Genomic DNA, 15,527 nt, shown 5'->3' on the forward strand with positions numbered 1-15,527 from the left:
CAAGTTTGAAGCCCACCTGGCAGTCCTTGTTAGGTGTCTATTATTGTGTTAAAACACTGACCAAAACTATCTGAGAGGGAATGTGTGTCTGGTTTACAGCTTACAGTGCATCACCCAGGGCAGCCAAGGCAGGAACTGAGGCTGAGACCTGAGAGAATGTCGCTCCCTCCCTCCCTCCCCGTGGCTCCCTCAGTTTGCCTTCTTTTCCACCTGCCCAGGGGTGGCACCAACCCCAGTAGGCTGGGCCTTCCCACATCAATCATTAATCCAGAAAGTGCCTTTTATAGACCTGCTTACAGGCCAATCTGATGGAGACATTTTCTCAATTAAGGTTCCTTTTCCTATATAATCCAGCTGGTGCCAAGTCAGCAAAGACGCTTACAGGACACTGACTATATGGCGAGTGAGTTCCAGACCAGCCAGGGCTGCATAACAGGACCATGTCTCAAACAAACATAAAAATAAAAGATAGCCAAATGCTGGTGACATGGGGACCTTTGCACACCTATTGTAAGGACATCAATTAGTACAATGTTTAAGGAAAATGGTATAGAAATCCCCCGCCAAGAAAACAAAAAGCAAAAACAAAAACAAAAAAACCTACCATTTGATCCAACAATTCCACTACCAGAAATATATCCCAAAGAAATTAAATCAATATACTGAAAAGCCACTTCTCAAGCTCGTAGCAGGACAATTTTCAACTACCTAAGTGACCTTCAGCTGATGAGTGGATAAAGAAAAGGCAGCAAACATACAACGTGGACTACTTTTTGGCTATTTAAAAAAAAAAAAAAAGATGCAGGTGGGCTGGAGAGATGGCTCAGAGGTTAAGAGCACCACCTGCTCTTCCAAAGGTCCTGAGTTCAATTCCCAGCAACCACATGGTGGCTCACAACCATCTGTAATGAGATCTGGTGCCCTCTTCTGGCCTGCAGGTGTACATACACGTATTATTTACATAATAAAGAAATCTTTTTTTTTTTTTAATGCAGGAATGGGGATGTGGCTCAGGTAGTAAAATGCTTGCAAGGCGTACTTGAAGCCCTGGGTTCAATCCCCAGCACACACATGTTAAGCACGGTGGTGCGAACCTGTCATCTCAACTCTTGGGGCGTGGAGGCAGGAGGATCAGAAGTGCAGGCTCATCTTTGACTATGCACCAAGTCGGAGGCCAGTGTAGGTGGGCGGTGTGAGACCCTGGCCCGCGAAGGCTTAAAGGACGGCACTTCACGCTTCTTTAAGGTTGACACTCACAACTGTATACGCCATCAAGCAAAGCTCCGTAGCACAGCCCCTGAGTGCCCACTAGAGGCAGGACTCTGGCTTGTGTGCAGTAGAAAGCTATGCTATGCACTGAGGAGCACTTAATTTAGGAAAGGCTCCAAGTTGGGCTGGAGAGATGGCTCAGCGGTTAAGAGCACTGACTGCTTTTCCAGAGGATCCAGGTTCAATTCCCAGCAGCCACATGGCGGCTCACAACTGTCTGGCAAGTCCCAGGGGTTCTGATACCCTCATACATGTAGGCAAAACACCAATGTACATAAGATACGAAAAAATAAATTAAACAAAGAAAAGGCTCAAAGTGGACAAAACAATTTATGAACTTACACAAAGAAATACAACTGATTGTACATAAATTAAGAGAGTTAGAAAAATGTGGTAAATGGACATAATACATTTTCTGATGGAACTGTGGGTCAGTCTCAAACTTGTCAGGGAAGCTGACAGATAGTATTGATGTCAAACAATTATCTAAATCATCTCGTCACATCTCCAAGATTCCCTAATGAAATGTAGGTGGAATATCCAAGTGTGTTCTCCTCCGCGGCAGCGCTCAGCTCCCTCCCGGCGGCTGTGTTTTATTCTCAGGTGTCTACAACGACTCCGCCTGCACTCAGGTCGTGAACCACGGGGTCCTGGTGGTCGGCTACGGGAGCCTTGATGGGAAAGACTACTGGCTTGTGAAAAACAGGTAATGCCTGCATCCGCACACCCACATCGCCGTGGGCTTCACTGTCGGGACGGAGGGTGCGTCATCAGCAAATGTGCTCTTGCTGTCAGGATGCTGGTCCCCACAGCAACGCGGGTGAGCCTGAGAAACGAGGCCCCATGGGAAATTACTCCCCGCCCCACCGAGGTGGTTTGAATGTGACCGGGCCCCCATAGGCCCACGTATTTGAATGCTTAGTCATCAGGGAGTGGCACTGTTTGAGAAGGATTAAGATGATTTGGAGGTGTGGCTTTAAGGGTTTGAGAAGCCATGCCAGGCCAGTCCGTTCCCCGCCCCCTCCCTCCCCCAACCCTCTGCTCTCAGCCGCTGTTCCAGCCCCAGGCTGGCTTCCGCGAGGATAAGGGCTCAGCCCTTCCGAAACTGTAAGCCAGCCCTCGACTAAACGCTGTCCTTTCTAAGAGTTGCCGTGGTTATGATGTCCCTTCACAGCAATGGGACAGTGACTGAGACACTAAGACATCTCTGTTCTCACGGTTTGTCTTCTATATTAATTTTCTTATTTCTGTATCACTGATGTTTTGAGATGGGGTCTGATTTACTCCTAGCTGGCCCAGAGCTCCCTCCGCGGTCCAGGCTGGCCTTGAGCGTCCAGCCGTCCTTTCTCTCTGGTTCCCGAGGGCTGCACACTGCCGCTCTCAGCTTTGCTTTCCTCTCCCTTCCTTGTCGGCCCCTTTCCTGCGCTGTAGAATACAAGCTGTTCTCAGCTTCCTTGGGCAGTGTTGGGCCTACGCCCAGGCCCTCGTGTGTGCGAGCCCCTAAGCTCCGCCTCTGAACTGCATGCCCGGCCCTTTCAGCGCCTCTTAGGAACACTGTTCCAACTCCTGACCCCTGAGTGTGGTGGTCCCTGCTGCCCCGCGGACCCACAGCGTTACTTCTGCCTCAGTCTACATCAGGAATTTACCACAGCCTGTGAGCTGGAGGCTTTCTGATCTCTTCCACTACCTGGAGCGTTGGCCCAGAACTTGACACTTACCTGGTCACAGTCACTCTGGCACTCTCTCCATCACACTGCACCCTCCAGAACTTCCCGCGCCAGGAAATCATATCACATAACACTGTTGCCCAAAAGATACTAGGGAGTCATCCTAGACCTCTCCGGGGCCAATTGAGCAAAATTTGCCTCGAGTTGTCCTGGAGCCCACCTCTTCTAAGTCTTCTGTCCCTAGTTCTGCGAGCTCTTGCCTGGACCACTGCTCTAGCCTGAGAACGGATACTCTTTACTCTTTAATTTAGTTTTTTATTTGTATCACTGCATGTGCATGGTGTGTGGGTCTAAGTATGTATCTGGATTCTGGGGCTTGGGCCCAGGCCACAGGCTTCATGGCTTTCACCACTGTCTCAGTCGCTTCTCAGTTGCTGTGATGAAACCATGACCAAGGCAAGTTATAGAAGAAACGGATTATTTGGTACTTATGGCTCCTGTGGGATAAGAGTCCATCACCATCAGGACAGGGAAGCGTGGCAGTTGGCAGCAGGCACAGCAGCAGGCACAGCAGCAGGCACAGCAGCAGGCACAGCAGCTGGCACAGCTGCAGGCACAGCAGCAGGCACAGCTGCAGGCACAGCAGCAGGCACAGCAGCAGGCACAGCAGCAGGCACAGCAGCAGGCACAGCTGCAGGCACAGCAGCAGGCACAGCTGCAGGCACAGCAGCAGGCACAGCTGCAGGCACAGCAGCAGGCACAGCAGCAGGCACAGCTGCAGGCACAGCTGCAGGCACAGCTGAGAGCTCACACCTGGGACGGCAATGGGAACACACTAAAATGGCACATGTCTTTTCAGCTCTCAAAACCTGTCCTCAGTGACACACTGCTTCCAGCAAGGCCACACCTCTTAAGCCTGCCCAAGCAGGAGGGGAGGGGACACATGTCTCCTTCAAATCACCTCGCCAGCTGGCCCATCTTGCCAGCCCCATCCTTTTTCCTCTTGAACCTATCTTTCATGCTGCATGCCATGCAACTGAGTTGAGCAAGTTTGGCCTCTAGCTGCTCGGCTTTGGATCAGTCGGTGTGCGGGTCCTAAGAAAGGCGCCAAGTGGTCTGTTTTTCTCTGTCAGCCTTGCCAGCCTCCTGGCGTTTGGTTTACGCTTTTCCTCCTAGCTGGAGTTAAACTATAACACATTTATACAGTTACAGACTGCGTGCACACAGTGGTATTTGATTAGCTACCTTCCCTTGTGTTTGGTTTATCGGTCTTTCAGAAGCCTGGTGGCACATTCTTATAGTTCCAGCTCTCAGAAGTAGAGGCAGGAGGAACAGGTGTTCAAAGTCACCCCTGCCTGCGCACCACGTTCAGGCCCGGGCTACATGTGACCTCTTTTCATGCTTCTCATTGATAAAATAAAATATAGACTAAAAGCCAGGCGTGGTGGCACATGGCTTTAATCCCAGCACTCGGGAGGCAGAGGCAGGCGGATCACTGTGAGTTCGAGGCCAGCCTGGTCTACAAAGCGAGTCCAGGACAATCAAGGCTACACAGAGAGACCCTGTCTCAAAAACCAAAATTAAGGGCTGGAGAGATGGCTCAGTGGTTAAGAGCACTGCCTGCTCTTCCAGAGGACTGGGGTTCAATTCCTAGCAGCCACATGGCAGCTCACAGCTGTCTGTAACTCCAAGATCTGAGACCCTCACACCAATGCACACAGATTAAAATTAAATAAAGTAAAATAAACCAAAACATTAGATAGACAGATAGATAGATAGAAAGATAGATAGACAGATAGACAGATAGACAGACATATAAATAGATGAACAAGATGGTGCAGTGGGTAAAGGCGCTTGTTACCAACCGAGCCTTATAGCCTAAGCTTAATCCCCAGATGCCACCTGGTGAAAGGAGAGAAAACTGGATCCTGTAAGTTGCCCTCTGACCTCTACTCACACATGCCTTCCCCGTACAGTGAAAAATAAAATAAACATAATGAAAAAAATTTTAACTAAAGCAGCTTAGACATTATCTAGTCCAGAAAAAAAAATCTCTGAATGTTTTGGATAAGTAAAATGTATTTTTTTTTTTTTAGATTAGAATTTACCATATAGACTTTAATTTAACCTGGAGCACAGAGAGATTGTGTGCCTCTGCCTTCTGGGTGCCCTCGGGGGGCGGGAAGGGGGCGTCGCGTCATCTCAGAACTGCAGCCACAGATGCCTGTGGGCTGCCGTGTGGCTGCTAGGAGCCTAGTCCAGGCCTGTGCAAGAGCAGCAGGCGCTCCTACACATTCAGGAGTCTCTCTAGCCACTATGCTAGCAAGCTGTCCCGCAGACACTGAGCCGCAGCACTTTACACACTGTATTTAAGTTGTTTGCTTACCTGTAGTTGTAATATTCTGTATGTGACTTTGTGGTAGACATGATCACAGTCTTGTTTTTCAGCATCAGCCCCGGTCCATCACACAGTGACCCATCAAGAATGCACTGAACAGATCTCTGTGTGATTCATAAGCAAATGGCTACAGCTTTCAGAGGGGAAAGGGGGGGTGAGGAGGTCGGAGAGATGGCTGAGCAGCTAAAAGCCTTTGTTGCTCTTTCAGACTCTGCAAGCACCCTTAGGCACACACTCACACAGGCACATACAATGAAACGTGAAATTTTTGAAAAAAATATGTTTAATGGTTTATTTTATTTTTAAGTGTGTGTGTGTGTATGTGTGTGTGTGTGTGTGTGTGTGCGTGCACGGGTGTGTGTAGATATGTGCACAAGAGTGCAGGGGACCAAGGTGGCCAGAGACATCTGATCCCCTGGAGCTAGACTACAGGTGGTTGTGAGCCTCCTAACATGGGTGCTGGGACTCAAACTCTGGTCCTCTGGAAGTACAGTAGGTGCTCTTAACCCGCTGAGCCGTCAGGACAGCAGAGTGAATGCCTTCTAGTTCTTGAGGCAGAAGACGGAGATGCACGTGTCGTGGGGTTAGTTTCTTCTGAGGATGGTGGGGAAGAAACTCTTCACAGACGTGGACCTCAGAAGGTCAAACTCACAGGAATGCAAGGGGACATGGTGGCTCCCAGTTGGTAGGGTGGGGACAGAGAGATGCTGACCAGAATGTACTGACGGTTGGGCGGTGGTGGCGCACGCCTGTAATCCCAGCACTCGGGAGGCAGAGGCAGGTGGATCTCTGTGAGTTCGAGGCCAGCCTGGTCTACAAAGTGAGTCCAGGACAGCCAAGGCTACACAAAGAAACCTGCCTCAGAAAAAAAAGAAAATTCTGGAGTTCTAGGGTGGTGGCCATGTCTTAATGAATCTGTCTGTGCTCATTTTCCTCAGAATGTGTACATAGGCAGCCTATGCACCTTGGATATATATGGGGTTTTTTTAATTTTTGTTTTTGTTTTTGCTGTTTTGTTTTGTTTTGAGACAGGGTTTCTCTGTGTAGTCCTGGCTGTCCTGGAATTCACTTTGTAGACCAGGCTGGCTTCTAACTTAGAGACCCACCTGGCTCTGCCTCCCAAGTACTGGGATTAAAGGTGTGTGTGCTACCACAACCCAGCATGATAATTTCTAATTAAATATATTTTATTTAAAAAGTCATAAGTCCAGTTCCAGGGAGACACAGCACCCTCTTCTGCCCTCCACAGACACTGCATACACATGGCACATAGACACGGTTTGGGTTCAGGAATTAGCCACACACTGACTGCTCGAACACCAGGCTCAGGTTGATGAAAGTTTATCGGCTCAGAATCTGAGCTCAGAAGCCAGACTATGACGCCAACATGTTTCTAAGGCAGGCTTTTCATACGAAAAACCATAACGGGGTAACCAGGTGGGAAGCAAGGGGAAGGCAGCGTTACATCATTTTGATTAGCTAAACACAAGAAGAATTGATTTTGCTCTGAGCACAGTGTATCCAGGTGGCCAGACAAAGCATTTTAGGCTGATAGAGGCTTGGGGACTTTCCAGTTCCACGCTGTGCTGGGAGAAGGGAGCACAGCGGGGAAGAAGGGAGCACAGCGGGGGAGAAGGGAGCACAGCGGGGAAGAAGGGAGCACAGCGGGGGAGAAGGGAGCACAGCGGGGGAGAAGGGAGCACAGCGGGGGAGAAGGGAGCACAGCGGGGGAGAAGGGAGCACAGCGGGGGAGAAGGGAGCACAGCGGGGGAGAAGGGAGCACAGCGGGGGAGAAGGGAGCACAGCGGGGGAGAAGGGAGCACAGCAGGGTGTCATGGCTTTGTTTAAGCGGAACGTAAGTCTGAACGTCCAACAAGGATTGAGTTGTGAGTAAAAAAGGCTGTTCAAGCTCCTAGGCAGGCAGGGCCTGAGAATCTGAACTTAATTTTACCTTATGATCAATATGGAGACTGCAGGCAAAATGGCTTCCAGTATGTTAAAAAGCAACAGCAGGCATCAACAGAGGAGCCGCAGTTACGCTAGGAATGGAGGGCCTATAGAGTTTAAGCAGGCTGCAACAGACATGCATGCAAACAAAACATTCATGTATACAAAATAAAAATAAATCTTTAAAAAAAATTGGGGGGGGGGGAGCAGGGCTATACGAGAAACTCTGAAACCCTGTATCAAAAAGCCAAGGGGGAAGGGAGAGCTTTCTTGAGAAATGTGTTTACTGAAGCGTCACTCCCCTTAAGCCAGGCGTCTGTCTCACAACACCTGTAGAAGGTGGGTCAAAAGAGTCAAGAGTTTAAGGCCAGTCTCAGCTACATAATAAGTTTAGAGCCAGCCTGGGCCACATGAGACTCTAATTTTAAAAAAGTCATTACATATGACCCTAGTGTGGAAATCATGTAGAGACAGAGCATTATAAACAATACACTCTCTCCTCACAGAAGCCAATGCCTAGAAAACACAAATGGATCTTATTGTCCTTAGATATAAATATAGACCCAGTGTGTGTGGTTGCCCACACCTGCAAGACCAGTCTTGAAAAGTCAAGGATGGAGAACTGCTACGAGTTTTCTGTCAGACTGGGTGACATAGAGAGACCTTGCCTAAAGAAAACAAAAACAAAACAAAGCAAAAACCTAAAAATAAGCCTGGAAGCCAGGCATGGTAGCACATGCCTTTAATCCCAGCACTCGGGAGACAGAGGCAGGAGGATCGCTGTGAGTTTGAGGCCAGCCTGGTCTACAAAGATAAGTGCAGGACAGCCAGGGATACACAGAGAGACCCTGTCTAAACAAAACAAAACAAAACAAAACAAAAACGTATAAATGTAGGGCTGAGAGATGGTGCAGTGCTTAAGAACACTGGCTGTTGCTCCAAGGGACCTGAATTCAGTTCCCAGCACCCACATGGCAGCTCACAACTGTCTGTAACTGCAGTTCCAGGGGATCTGACACCATCACATAGACATACACTACATGCAGGCAAAAGTCCAATGCAGATATAATTAGTTAATTGGTTGATTGATTAAATATACATATATAAATGGTTTACAGGAAAGCACAGATATAAAAATATTTATAATATGGCTTTATTGTATTTGTAATTGTGTGTTCTTCCTCTTTTTACAGCTGGGGCCTTCACTTTGGTGAGGAAGGATACATTCGGATGTCGAGAAATAATAACAACCACTGTGGGATTGCTAGCTACTGCTCTTACCCAGAAATCTGAAGACTCTCTTCTTTTTCTGACAGGTCACCAAGGTGGAATACACTCTTAACTTAATTTTGCCTCCTCTATCCAGAGGAGACTGTATGTCACGGCCAATGTGGAGTTACTGTACTAACTAGATTAGCAGCTGTTGACTTTATAACTTCCCCTCTCCCTGAGAAGTCTATGAACACGAATGTCCTGTAGGTGGGACTCGTCTGTCAGAGTCTGTCCCCATAACACTCATGTTTTTTTCTTCACATATCTTACACCCTGCGGTCTAATGTGCTCTAGTAACTGTTTGTAACACAATAGCCCCAAGTTGATTATTAATAAATCTGTCCTTTAGAATCTCTATCACTGTCCCATATGATTTTTTTTCAAGTTGTCCTTAGGTAACCTTTACCATGAGCTGTAGCTACTGTGATAAAGAAAACATTATTATAAAAAGTAACAAGCCGTGGTGGCCCCTGCCTGTAATCCCAGCACTGGGTGGGTGGGGTGCAGAGGCAGGAGGATCTCTGTGGGTTCCAGGCCAGCCTGGTCTACAGAGCGAGTTCCAGGACAACCAGAGCGGTTACATGGAGAAACCCAGCCCCTAAAAACCAAACCAAGCCAGAACAACAACAACAAAAACAATACTTAATACCAGAAAGAGAGGCAGGGAATGTGGGTGTGGGGAGAGGAGGGGTAGAGAGCACAGAGGGTAATAGCTGTCTCTCTCTCAAGGTTTTACAGAAGCAACGTAATGCTAGGACAGTGTGTTTGAAAGTTCTTGAGAATTTATAATGTGAGAAAAATACATGGCAAAACATTAGAGCAAGATTTCCACCGGCTTTGTTATTCTTCTAACTGAATTGTGAGGGGTCTGTGGAACCCCCAGGTTCTGTTAGCCTCTCGGGCAGCTTTCTTCCCTCTGGAATTGCGCTGTCTTTCTTAACATTTACTTACTTATTAGCCTGTGTCGGCTTGTGTGCTAGGATGCACATGTGGAAGGCAGAAAACAATTTGCAAACTGGTTCTCTTCTTCAGCCTCGCCGTGCTTGGCAAGGAACGCCTTTACCCGCTGAGCCGTTTACATAACCTGGGGGCCATGTTTTCAAAACACCTGTGTCAAGTAGTGCTGGTGGCTCCTGGGCAGCCTGCTGAACGACAGGCAGTTTGGCAACATCTTGACTCAGCTACCACGCACAAACTTGAAGGCCAGTACTGAAAGTCACCACTCCAAAAATAGAACTTAATTTTGTTTCTAAATGAGGCATACGTTTGTTTTCAAAGCCAGCCACTGTTTCCCGTCAGACTCGTAGAAATATCTAAGTAAGATGGTGACACATGCCGGCCTGTAAGTCTAGTATGAAGGAGGGAGGCAAGTTGGGAGGATGGCCATTTAAGGCCAACCTCAGGTAAACAGGGAGAACAGTTTCAGAAATAAAAGCATTGGGGCGGCTGAGATGGCGCAGCAGGGCTGCTGTCAAGCCTGACCCACACAGAAGGAGAGAACCGACTTCAAGTTATCCTTTGGCCCATACATGGTCTGTGGTATGAGCGTAGCCTCCAAACGAACGCCACGGTGCACACACACAAAAATAAAACAAAATTGAAAACCATTGTTTTTTATTATTTATGTGTTTGTTTGTTTACTGCTTTTTCAAGACAGGGTCTCTCTGTATAACCTGTTCCTGGAACTCTCTTTGTAGACCAGGCTGGCTTCGAACTCCAGAGCTCCACCTGCCTCTGCCTCCGGAGGGCTGGGATAAAAGGCGCGCGGCACCCCGTGCCCAGCTTCTAAAGACAATTTATTAAACAGAAATAAAAATCTAAGCAAGCAGAACTGGTAGTGTGGAGGAATGCCTTGCGTGGACGTAGCCGTTGTCAATAAAGCGCTACTTGGGCAATAGCGGGGCAGAAGGACAGGAAGTGGAGGGCGAGGCTTCCGGGAGAGGAGGAGGAGGAGCCGGGAGCGGACAGTTGGGGTGGACAGAGGGAGTTGGTGAAGAGAAGATGCCCCGGGAGGACCAGATTGGCACGTGACTGGGCGATTTGTAGGTGAAGACATAGGATTAGGTTAGTTTTCTGTTTTTTCGAGACAGGGTTTCTCTATGTAGTGGTTTGGATTCCGCCCGGCGCAGTGCTCGCAGCTTTGAGTTACATGTCAGCCTGTTTGTGTCAGTTATTGGCTCCTTAGGCCACACGGACACAATGGCTGTAACAGGTCGCGGGGACCACACAACACACGGAAAACCCACAGCCAGAAAACCATCAAAACCAGGAGCGGGGCGCCCGGCAGTGGCGGCGCACGCCTGTAACCCCAGCCCTCGGGAGGCAGAGGCAGGAGGATCGCTGTGAGTTCGAGGCCAGCCTGGTCTACAGAGCGAGTCCAGGACAGCCAAGGATACACAGAGAGACCCTGTCGCAAAAAAAAAAAACAAAAAACAAAAAACAAAAACAAAAACAAAATAAAATAAAAACCAAACCCTGAAAACAAAGCCAGGAGTAAACGGCGTCTGTCTGGGCGCACCGTGGTCTCCGGGGAGCCGAGTGCGTCGGGCAGGCTTAGCCGTGCGGCGAGCAGGGCTCCCGGCAGGCCTTGCGCAGCTCCCCCCTCCCCCACTAGTGTTCAAAAGGCGCGCTCTCGTGCCCGAGGCAGTTGCGGCGCGTGCGCAGTGTGCACCTTGCGCGCGCACGCACGCATGCGCACCCGCGCCGCGCTCACACGCACTGAACGCACGTGGTGGACCGAGCGCCCCGCACTTCGAGGCTCTTCCCGTCGCCGCCGGCCTTGTCTCTCAGGCGTTGCGTAATTTATGTTTAATTTGGGCTTGGTTCTCCTCCGTCGTTAGCTCGTTGGGTCCCCTTTTCTGTGCTCCCTCCGCCGTCTCTCAGGCAGACGAGCTTGTGTCCCGCGAGGGCCCCCGAGGGCCGACGCCGACCCCGGGCGGTCGCCATGAGGCCAACGGTTTCCCCGCCGTTTGTTCGTTTGCGCTGTGTGACTTCCGGTGGCGGTGTCTGTTAACGGGGCGGGACGCGCGTGCTGCGGGGCCATTTAACGCGAGACGGTTGGGGTTCGGGTCAGAGTCGGTCACTAGCCGCGTGCCCAGCGGGCGGGCGGCGCCTAGGCCACCGCGGCCCACGTGGCGTACGAGAGCCACATGGTGAAGCCCTTGTCTCAAGACAGAAATAGAATAGTTTAGAATGAAGGTGCGCGGTGGCCCCGGGGAGGTGGAGGCAGCAGGCCCAGGGCCAGCCCCACCCTCGGGAGGCTTGGCTTGCCCCTCTAGTCCCAGCACCCCGGAAGCAGAAACAGGTGGGGGGGGGGGCGTCTCTGAGTTTGTGGCCAGCCTGATCTACTTAGTTCCAGGACAGCTATATAGGGAGACCCTGTCCCCCAAAAGTTCAAAATCCTTTCTTGGACACTACCCTAGACTACATGAAAGCCTGTCTTAAAAAAAAAAAAGCTTTAAAAAATATCTTATTTTCTGTTGACTTTAAACAGTGTTAGTGTTACTTTTTAGGGTGGGTTCTATGGCACATGCAGAACACCCCGAGGAGAGCTTGTGGCAATCTATTCTCTTTCCACCATGTTGGTCCTACCAACCTAGATCGTCAGGCCTGGGGCAAGCTCCTTTACCAGCTGAGCCGTCTTGTGCCCTTCCTGCTTTGCCATTTTACAGTTCCAGAGTAGCAATGCATAAAGGAGACACCTACTTTGAAATTTTTTGGTAAAAGTAGTTTGGTTGGATGGCTTGGTTTTTCAAGGTAGGGTTTCACTTTGTAGACCAGGCTGGTCTCGAACTCACAGAGATCCTCTTGCCTCTGCCTCCTGAGTGCTGGGAGATAAAAATATTTTTAAAATTATCAGGCAGATACCACCTCAAAACACACACACACACACACACACACACACACACACACTACCACCTCAAAACACACAAACACACACCAAACAAACAAACAAACACTAGGATCTCAGTCTTGCCTGGTCTGCAACTTGCTAATCAGCCAAGGATAAACTTGAACTCATGATCCTCCTGCCTCAGCCTCCCAAATTTTAGGCTTGCAGGCATGTACTATAATCCTGGGGCTATACGTTGACATTTTAAAAGAATCTAAGTAAAATTCTTATATTTATTAAGATAAAAATCTCATTTAATAAAGTAGAATTTTAGAGATGAAAATTAAATCTGAAATTAAATTTTGTATTTGTGTTACATAGCTGAAGAAATATTTCCTTGGAAGATGGCCACTATGCAGATGCGGAGAACAGCTTCCTTGGTATCACTTCTTATGACTTAATATGTATTAATGTAGCCAGGTTTCATGTTTCATGAAGTTGTAATTCATTTACTGTTTAAGAGTCAAGCATTCCCAGCGCTCGGGAGGCAGAGGCAGACGAGTCGCTGTGAGTTCGAGGCCAACCTGGTCTACACAGAGTACTGCAGGGAAAAAAGAGTGCTTTAAGGAAAGAAGTGACAGGGAATTGCTGGGGACATTTGGCTCATTCGGGAGCCTCACCTTTCTTCCTTGGAGCTCTCCTTGGCCAAACGTGAGAGCTGTGAAGTACAGCAAGGCTGAGTCCTGCCGGCTGCCGTTCAGCCATCCGTACAGGAACGCAGGGCTTGGGTTTGTTTTAGGGGGTTTCTCCCTACTAATGATGTTTAGCTGGCATTCATGAAGAGAGTGAATACTTAGAATTGTGCCACTAAAAGGCAGAAAATCGTAAGAGAGGGCATTTCTCATTATTGTTGTTATTACTACTACTACTACTACTATTATTATTATTATTATTTTAGACAGCATCTCACTATGAAGCTTCAGCTGGCCTGGAACTGTCTGTGCAACCAGCCAGGCCCTCCCCACAGAGATCTCCTCCTCTGCCTCCTGAGCGCTGGGATGAAAAGCCCACGCTCCTACATCTGCCTCAGATGCACTCCTCTCCTCTGTGCTTATTCTGTACGGGAGGTTTGCCTGCGTGCACGTCTGTGCAGGGTGGCCGAGTGCTGTCAGAGCCCCAGGACTAAGTTAGAGACAGCTGTTAGCCACTGGGTGGGCGCAGAGAAGGAAACCCAGCCGCCTGGAAGAACAGGCGACCTTGCCGCCTTCCAGCCCCAAAGTGCATTTCCTTCTTTTTTCTTTTTGTTTGTTGTTTGGTTTGGTTTTTGAAACAGGGTTTCTCTGTGTAGCCAGCTGTCTTGGAACTCACTCTATAGACCAAGCTGGCCTTGAACTCAGATCCACCTGCCTCTGCCGCCCGAGTGCTGGGATTAAAGGTGTGCGCCACCACCGGGCAAAGTGCATTTCTTGACAAAAATTTATCATACCATCCTTTGAACTCTTGAAAAGTAGAATCAAGTCTCAAATAATGCCTCTTAACAGGTATCCTGAGCACTACAGCTGTAAGCCAGCACTGTATTATACCTTATTATACCTCCATGAATGTAAAATGGTTGTACCTGCTATTATATAAGATATATATAGATGATATGTTTTGTCAGAGCTGCTTTTAACCATATTACTCAGGATGATTGAGAACCTAGTTACACACACACACACACACACACATCCAGGTATCACAACAGTAAGAGAACTGCTATTTTTCTGGGATTTGGGGTTTTTTTGGCTTTTTTTCTTAATGAACATGCTGTAGTTTTCTTGAGCTGAGTTGACATTTTTCTTCAGCCTTGGGTTTACCCTGAACGTATCCTGCCACCCTGCAGGCTGCGGTGACTTTGTGGGCATGAGGATCCAAGAGAACTCTTTGGGAAAGTGTTGTGCTTATGCAAAACTATACTCTGCTTTTAGGCTCAGGGGAGCTTTGTTTTCAATAAATGTCAATAAGATGTTTTAATTTCCGTTGAATTTCAGAGTGCATTGGTGTTTCCCAGTAAGATATCAACTGAGCATCAGTCTTTGATGTTTGTGAAAAGGCTCCTAGCTGTGTCCGTATCCTGCATCACCTATTTGAGAGGAATATTCCCAGAACGTGCTTATGGGACAAGATACTTGGATGGTAATTTACAAGATCTAAGACCTCCTTGGTTTTTTACTTAGAGAATGTGATTTTTGATAGTAGTTTTATTGATGTAATTCACATAACCTTATAACTCACCAAGGTATATAGTTTAGTGATTAAGTGCTCACAGCATTATGTAATTACCACCATAATTTTAGAACATTTCACCAATCACCTCAAAAAATGCATTCACAATAAATCCTTCTCCTCTTCAGCCTGCCTAGTTACAGACAACAACTTTCTGTTTCAGTGAATGTACAAATTCTGTATATTTTTCACAAAAAGAATCATGTGGTATATTCTAAATGATTTAACTTATACTGCTGTATCATGAATTAATAATTGATTCCTTTTCACTGCTGAATAATATTCCATTGAATGTCCATATAAGTCATACACGTTTCCTTTTTTGTGCTCTTAATGTATGAAACCACACTCATATGCAAGTTGGGTTGTTTGGTTGGTTGGTTTTGCTACAGATCAAATCCAGAACCTTGGCCATGCTAGAAAAGTACTCTTCTACTGAGCTATGTCTCCAGTCCTCAAAAGTCTCCTAGGGCTACTAAATACTTTTAAAATCTCTTAATTGTAATTTTCCCTCATTTTGCAAGTGTTATATAACTTCACCTGACATTAGACCTCTAACAATAAGTAAACATATTTAAGTGTTACTTAAAACTTTTACAGTGGCACTCTATGTGTTTATGCAATTTTAAAGAAGCAAGATAATAGCCACCTTACGTGGGTTTCATAGCTGTGCAGAGACACCATGACCATACAACCCTTTTAAAGGAAAACATTTCATTAGGGTGGCTGACAGGTTAGTCCATTGAAGTCATGGCAGGAGCATGGCAGCACACAGGCAGACGTGGTGCTGGAGAGGGAGCTGAGAGCTCTACATGTTGATCCGGAGGCAGCAGGAGACTGTGTGCTGGGTGTAGCTTGAGCATAGCAGGCGTCAGAG

General features: G+C 47.9%; 2 protein-coding genes and 1 long non-coding RNA gene across 6 annotated transcripts in view; all 3 read left to right on the forward strand.

The window, feature by feature from the left end:
* LOC311589818 (cathepsin S-like) overlaps positions 1–8,910 on the forward strand; it is a 20,842-nt gene extending 11,932 nt beyond the window's left edge. The window contains exons 4-5 of the mRNA XM_084768474.1: positions 1,801–1,975; positions 8,475–8,910. Of these exons, the coding sequence (XP_084624600.1) occupies positions 1,801–1,975; positions 8,475–8,574 (275 nt within the window). The 3' untranslated portion in view covers positions 8,575–8,910. The remainder of the gene's footprint in view (positions 1–1,800; positions 1,976–8,474) is intronic.
* Positions 3,016–6,211, forward strand: LOC311590615. The gene is made up of 2 exons (XR_014776927.1): positions 3,016–3,513; positions 3,718–6,211. It is a non-coding gene; the product is annotated as an uncharacterized lncRNA (long non-coding RNA).
* Positions 8,911–11,205: 2,295 nt separating the features above from the next.
* The window catches only part of HORMAD1 (HORMA domain containing 1), a 31,223-nt gene continuing 26,901 nt past the window's right edge, over positions 11,206–15,527 (forward strand). For 2 of the 4 annotated variants that reach the window (XR_014776853.1, XM_084769293.1), the window contains exons 1-3: positions 11,208–11,350; positions 12,767–12,825; positions 14,416–14,560. Coding sequence is in view for 3 of the 4 variants with exons in the window: in XM_084769293.1 (XP_084625419.1) it covers positions 12,790–12,825; positions 14,416–14,560 (181 nt within the window). In the remaining variant the exon portion in view is untranslated. Of the gene's footprint in view, positions 11,351–11,602; positions 11,752–12,766; positions 12,826–14,415; positions 14,561–15,527 lie in introns of those variants that run through there. The other 2 variants (XM_084769294.1, XM_084769295.1) reach the window with 2 other exon arrangements.

Source organism: Acomys minous, assembly GCF_964271855.1.
Source record: "Acomys minous genome assembly, chromosome: 19".
NCBI classification, from domain to species: Eukaryota; Metazoa; Chordata; class Mammalia; order Rodentia; family Muridae; genus Acomys; species Acomys minous.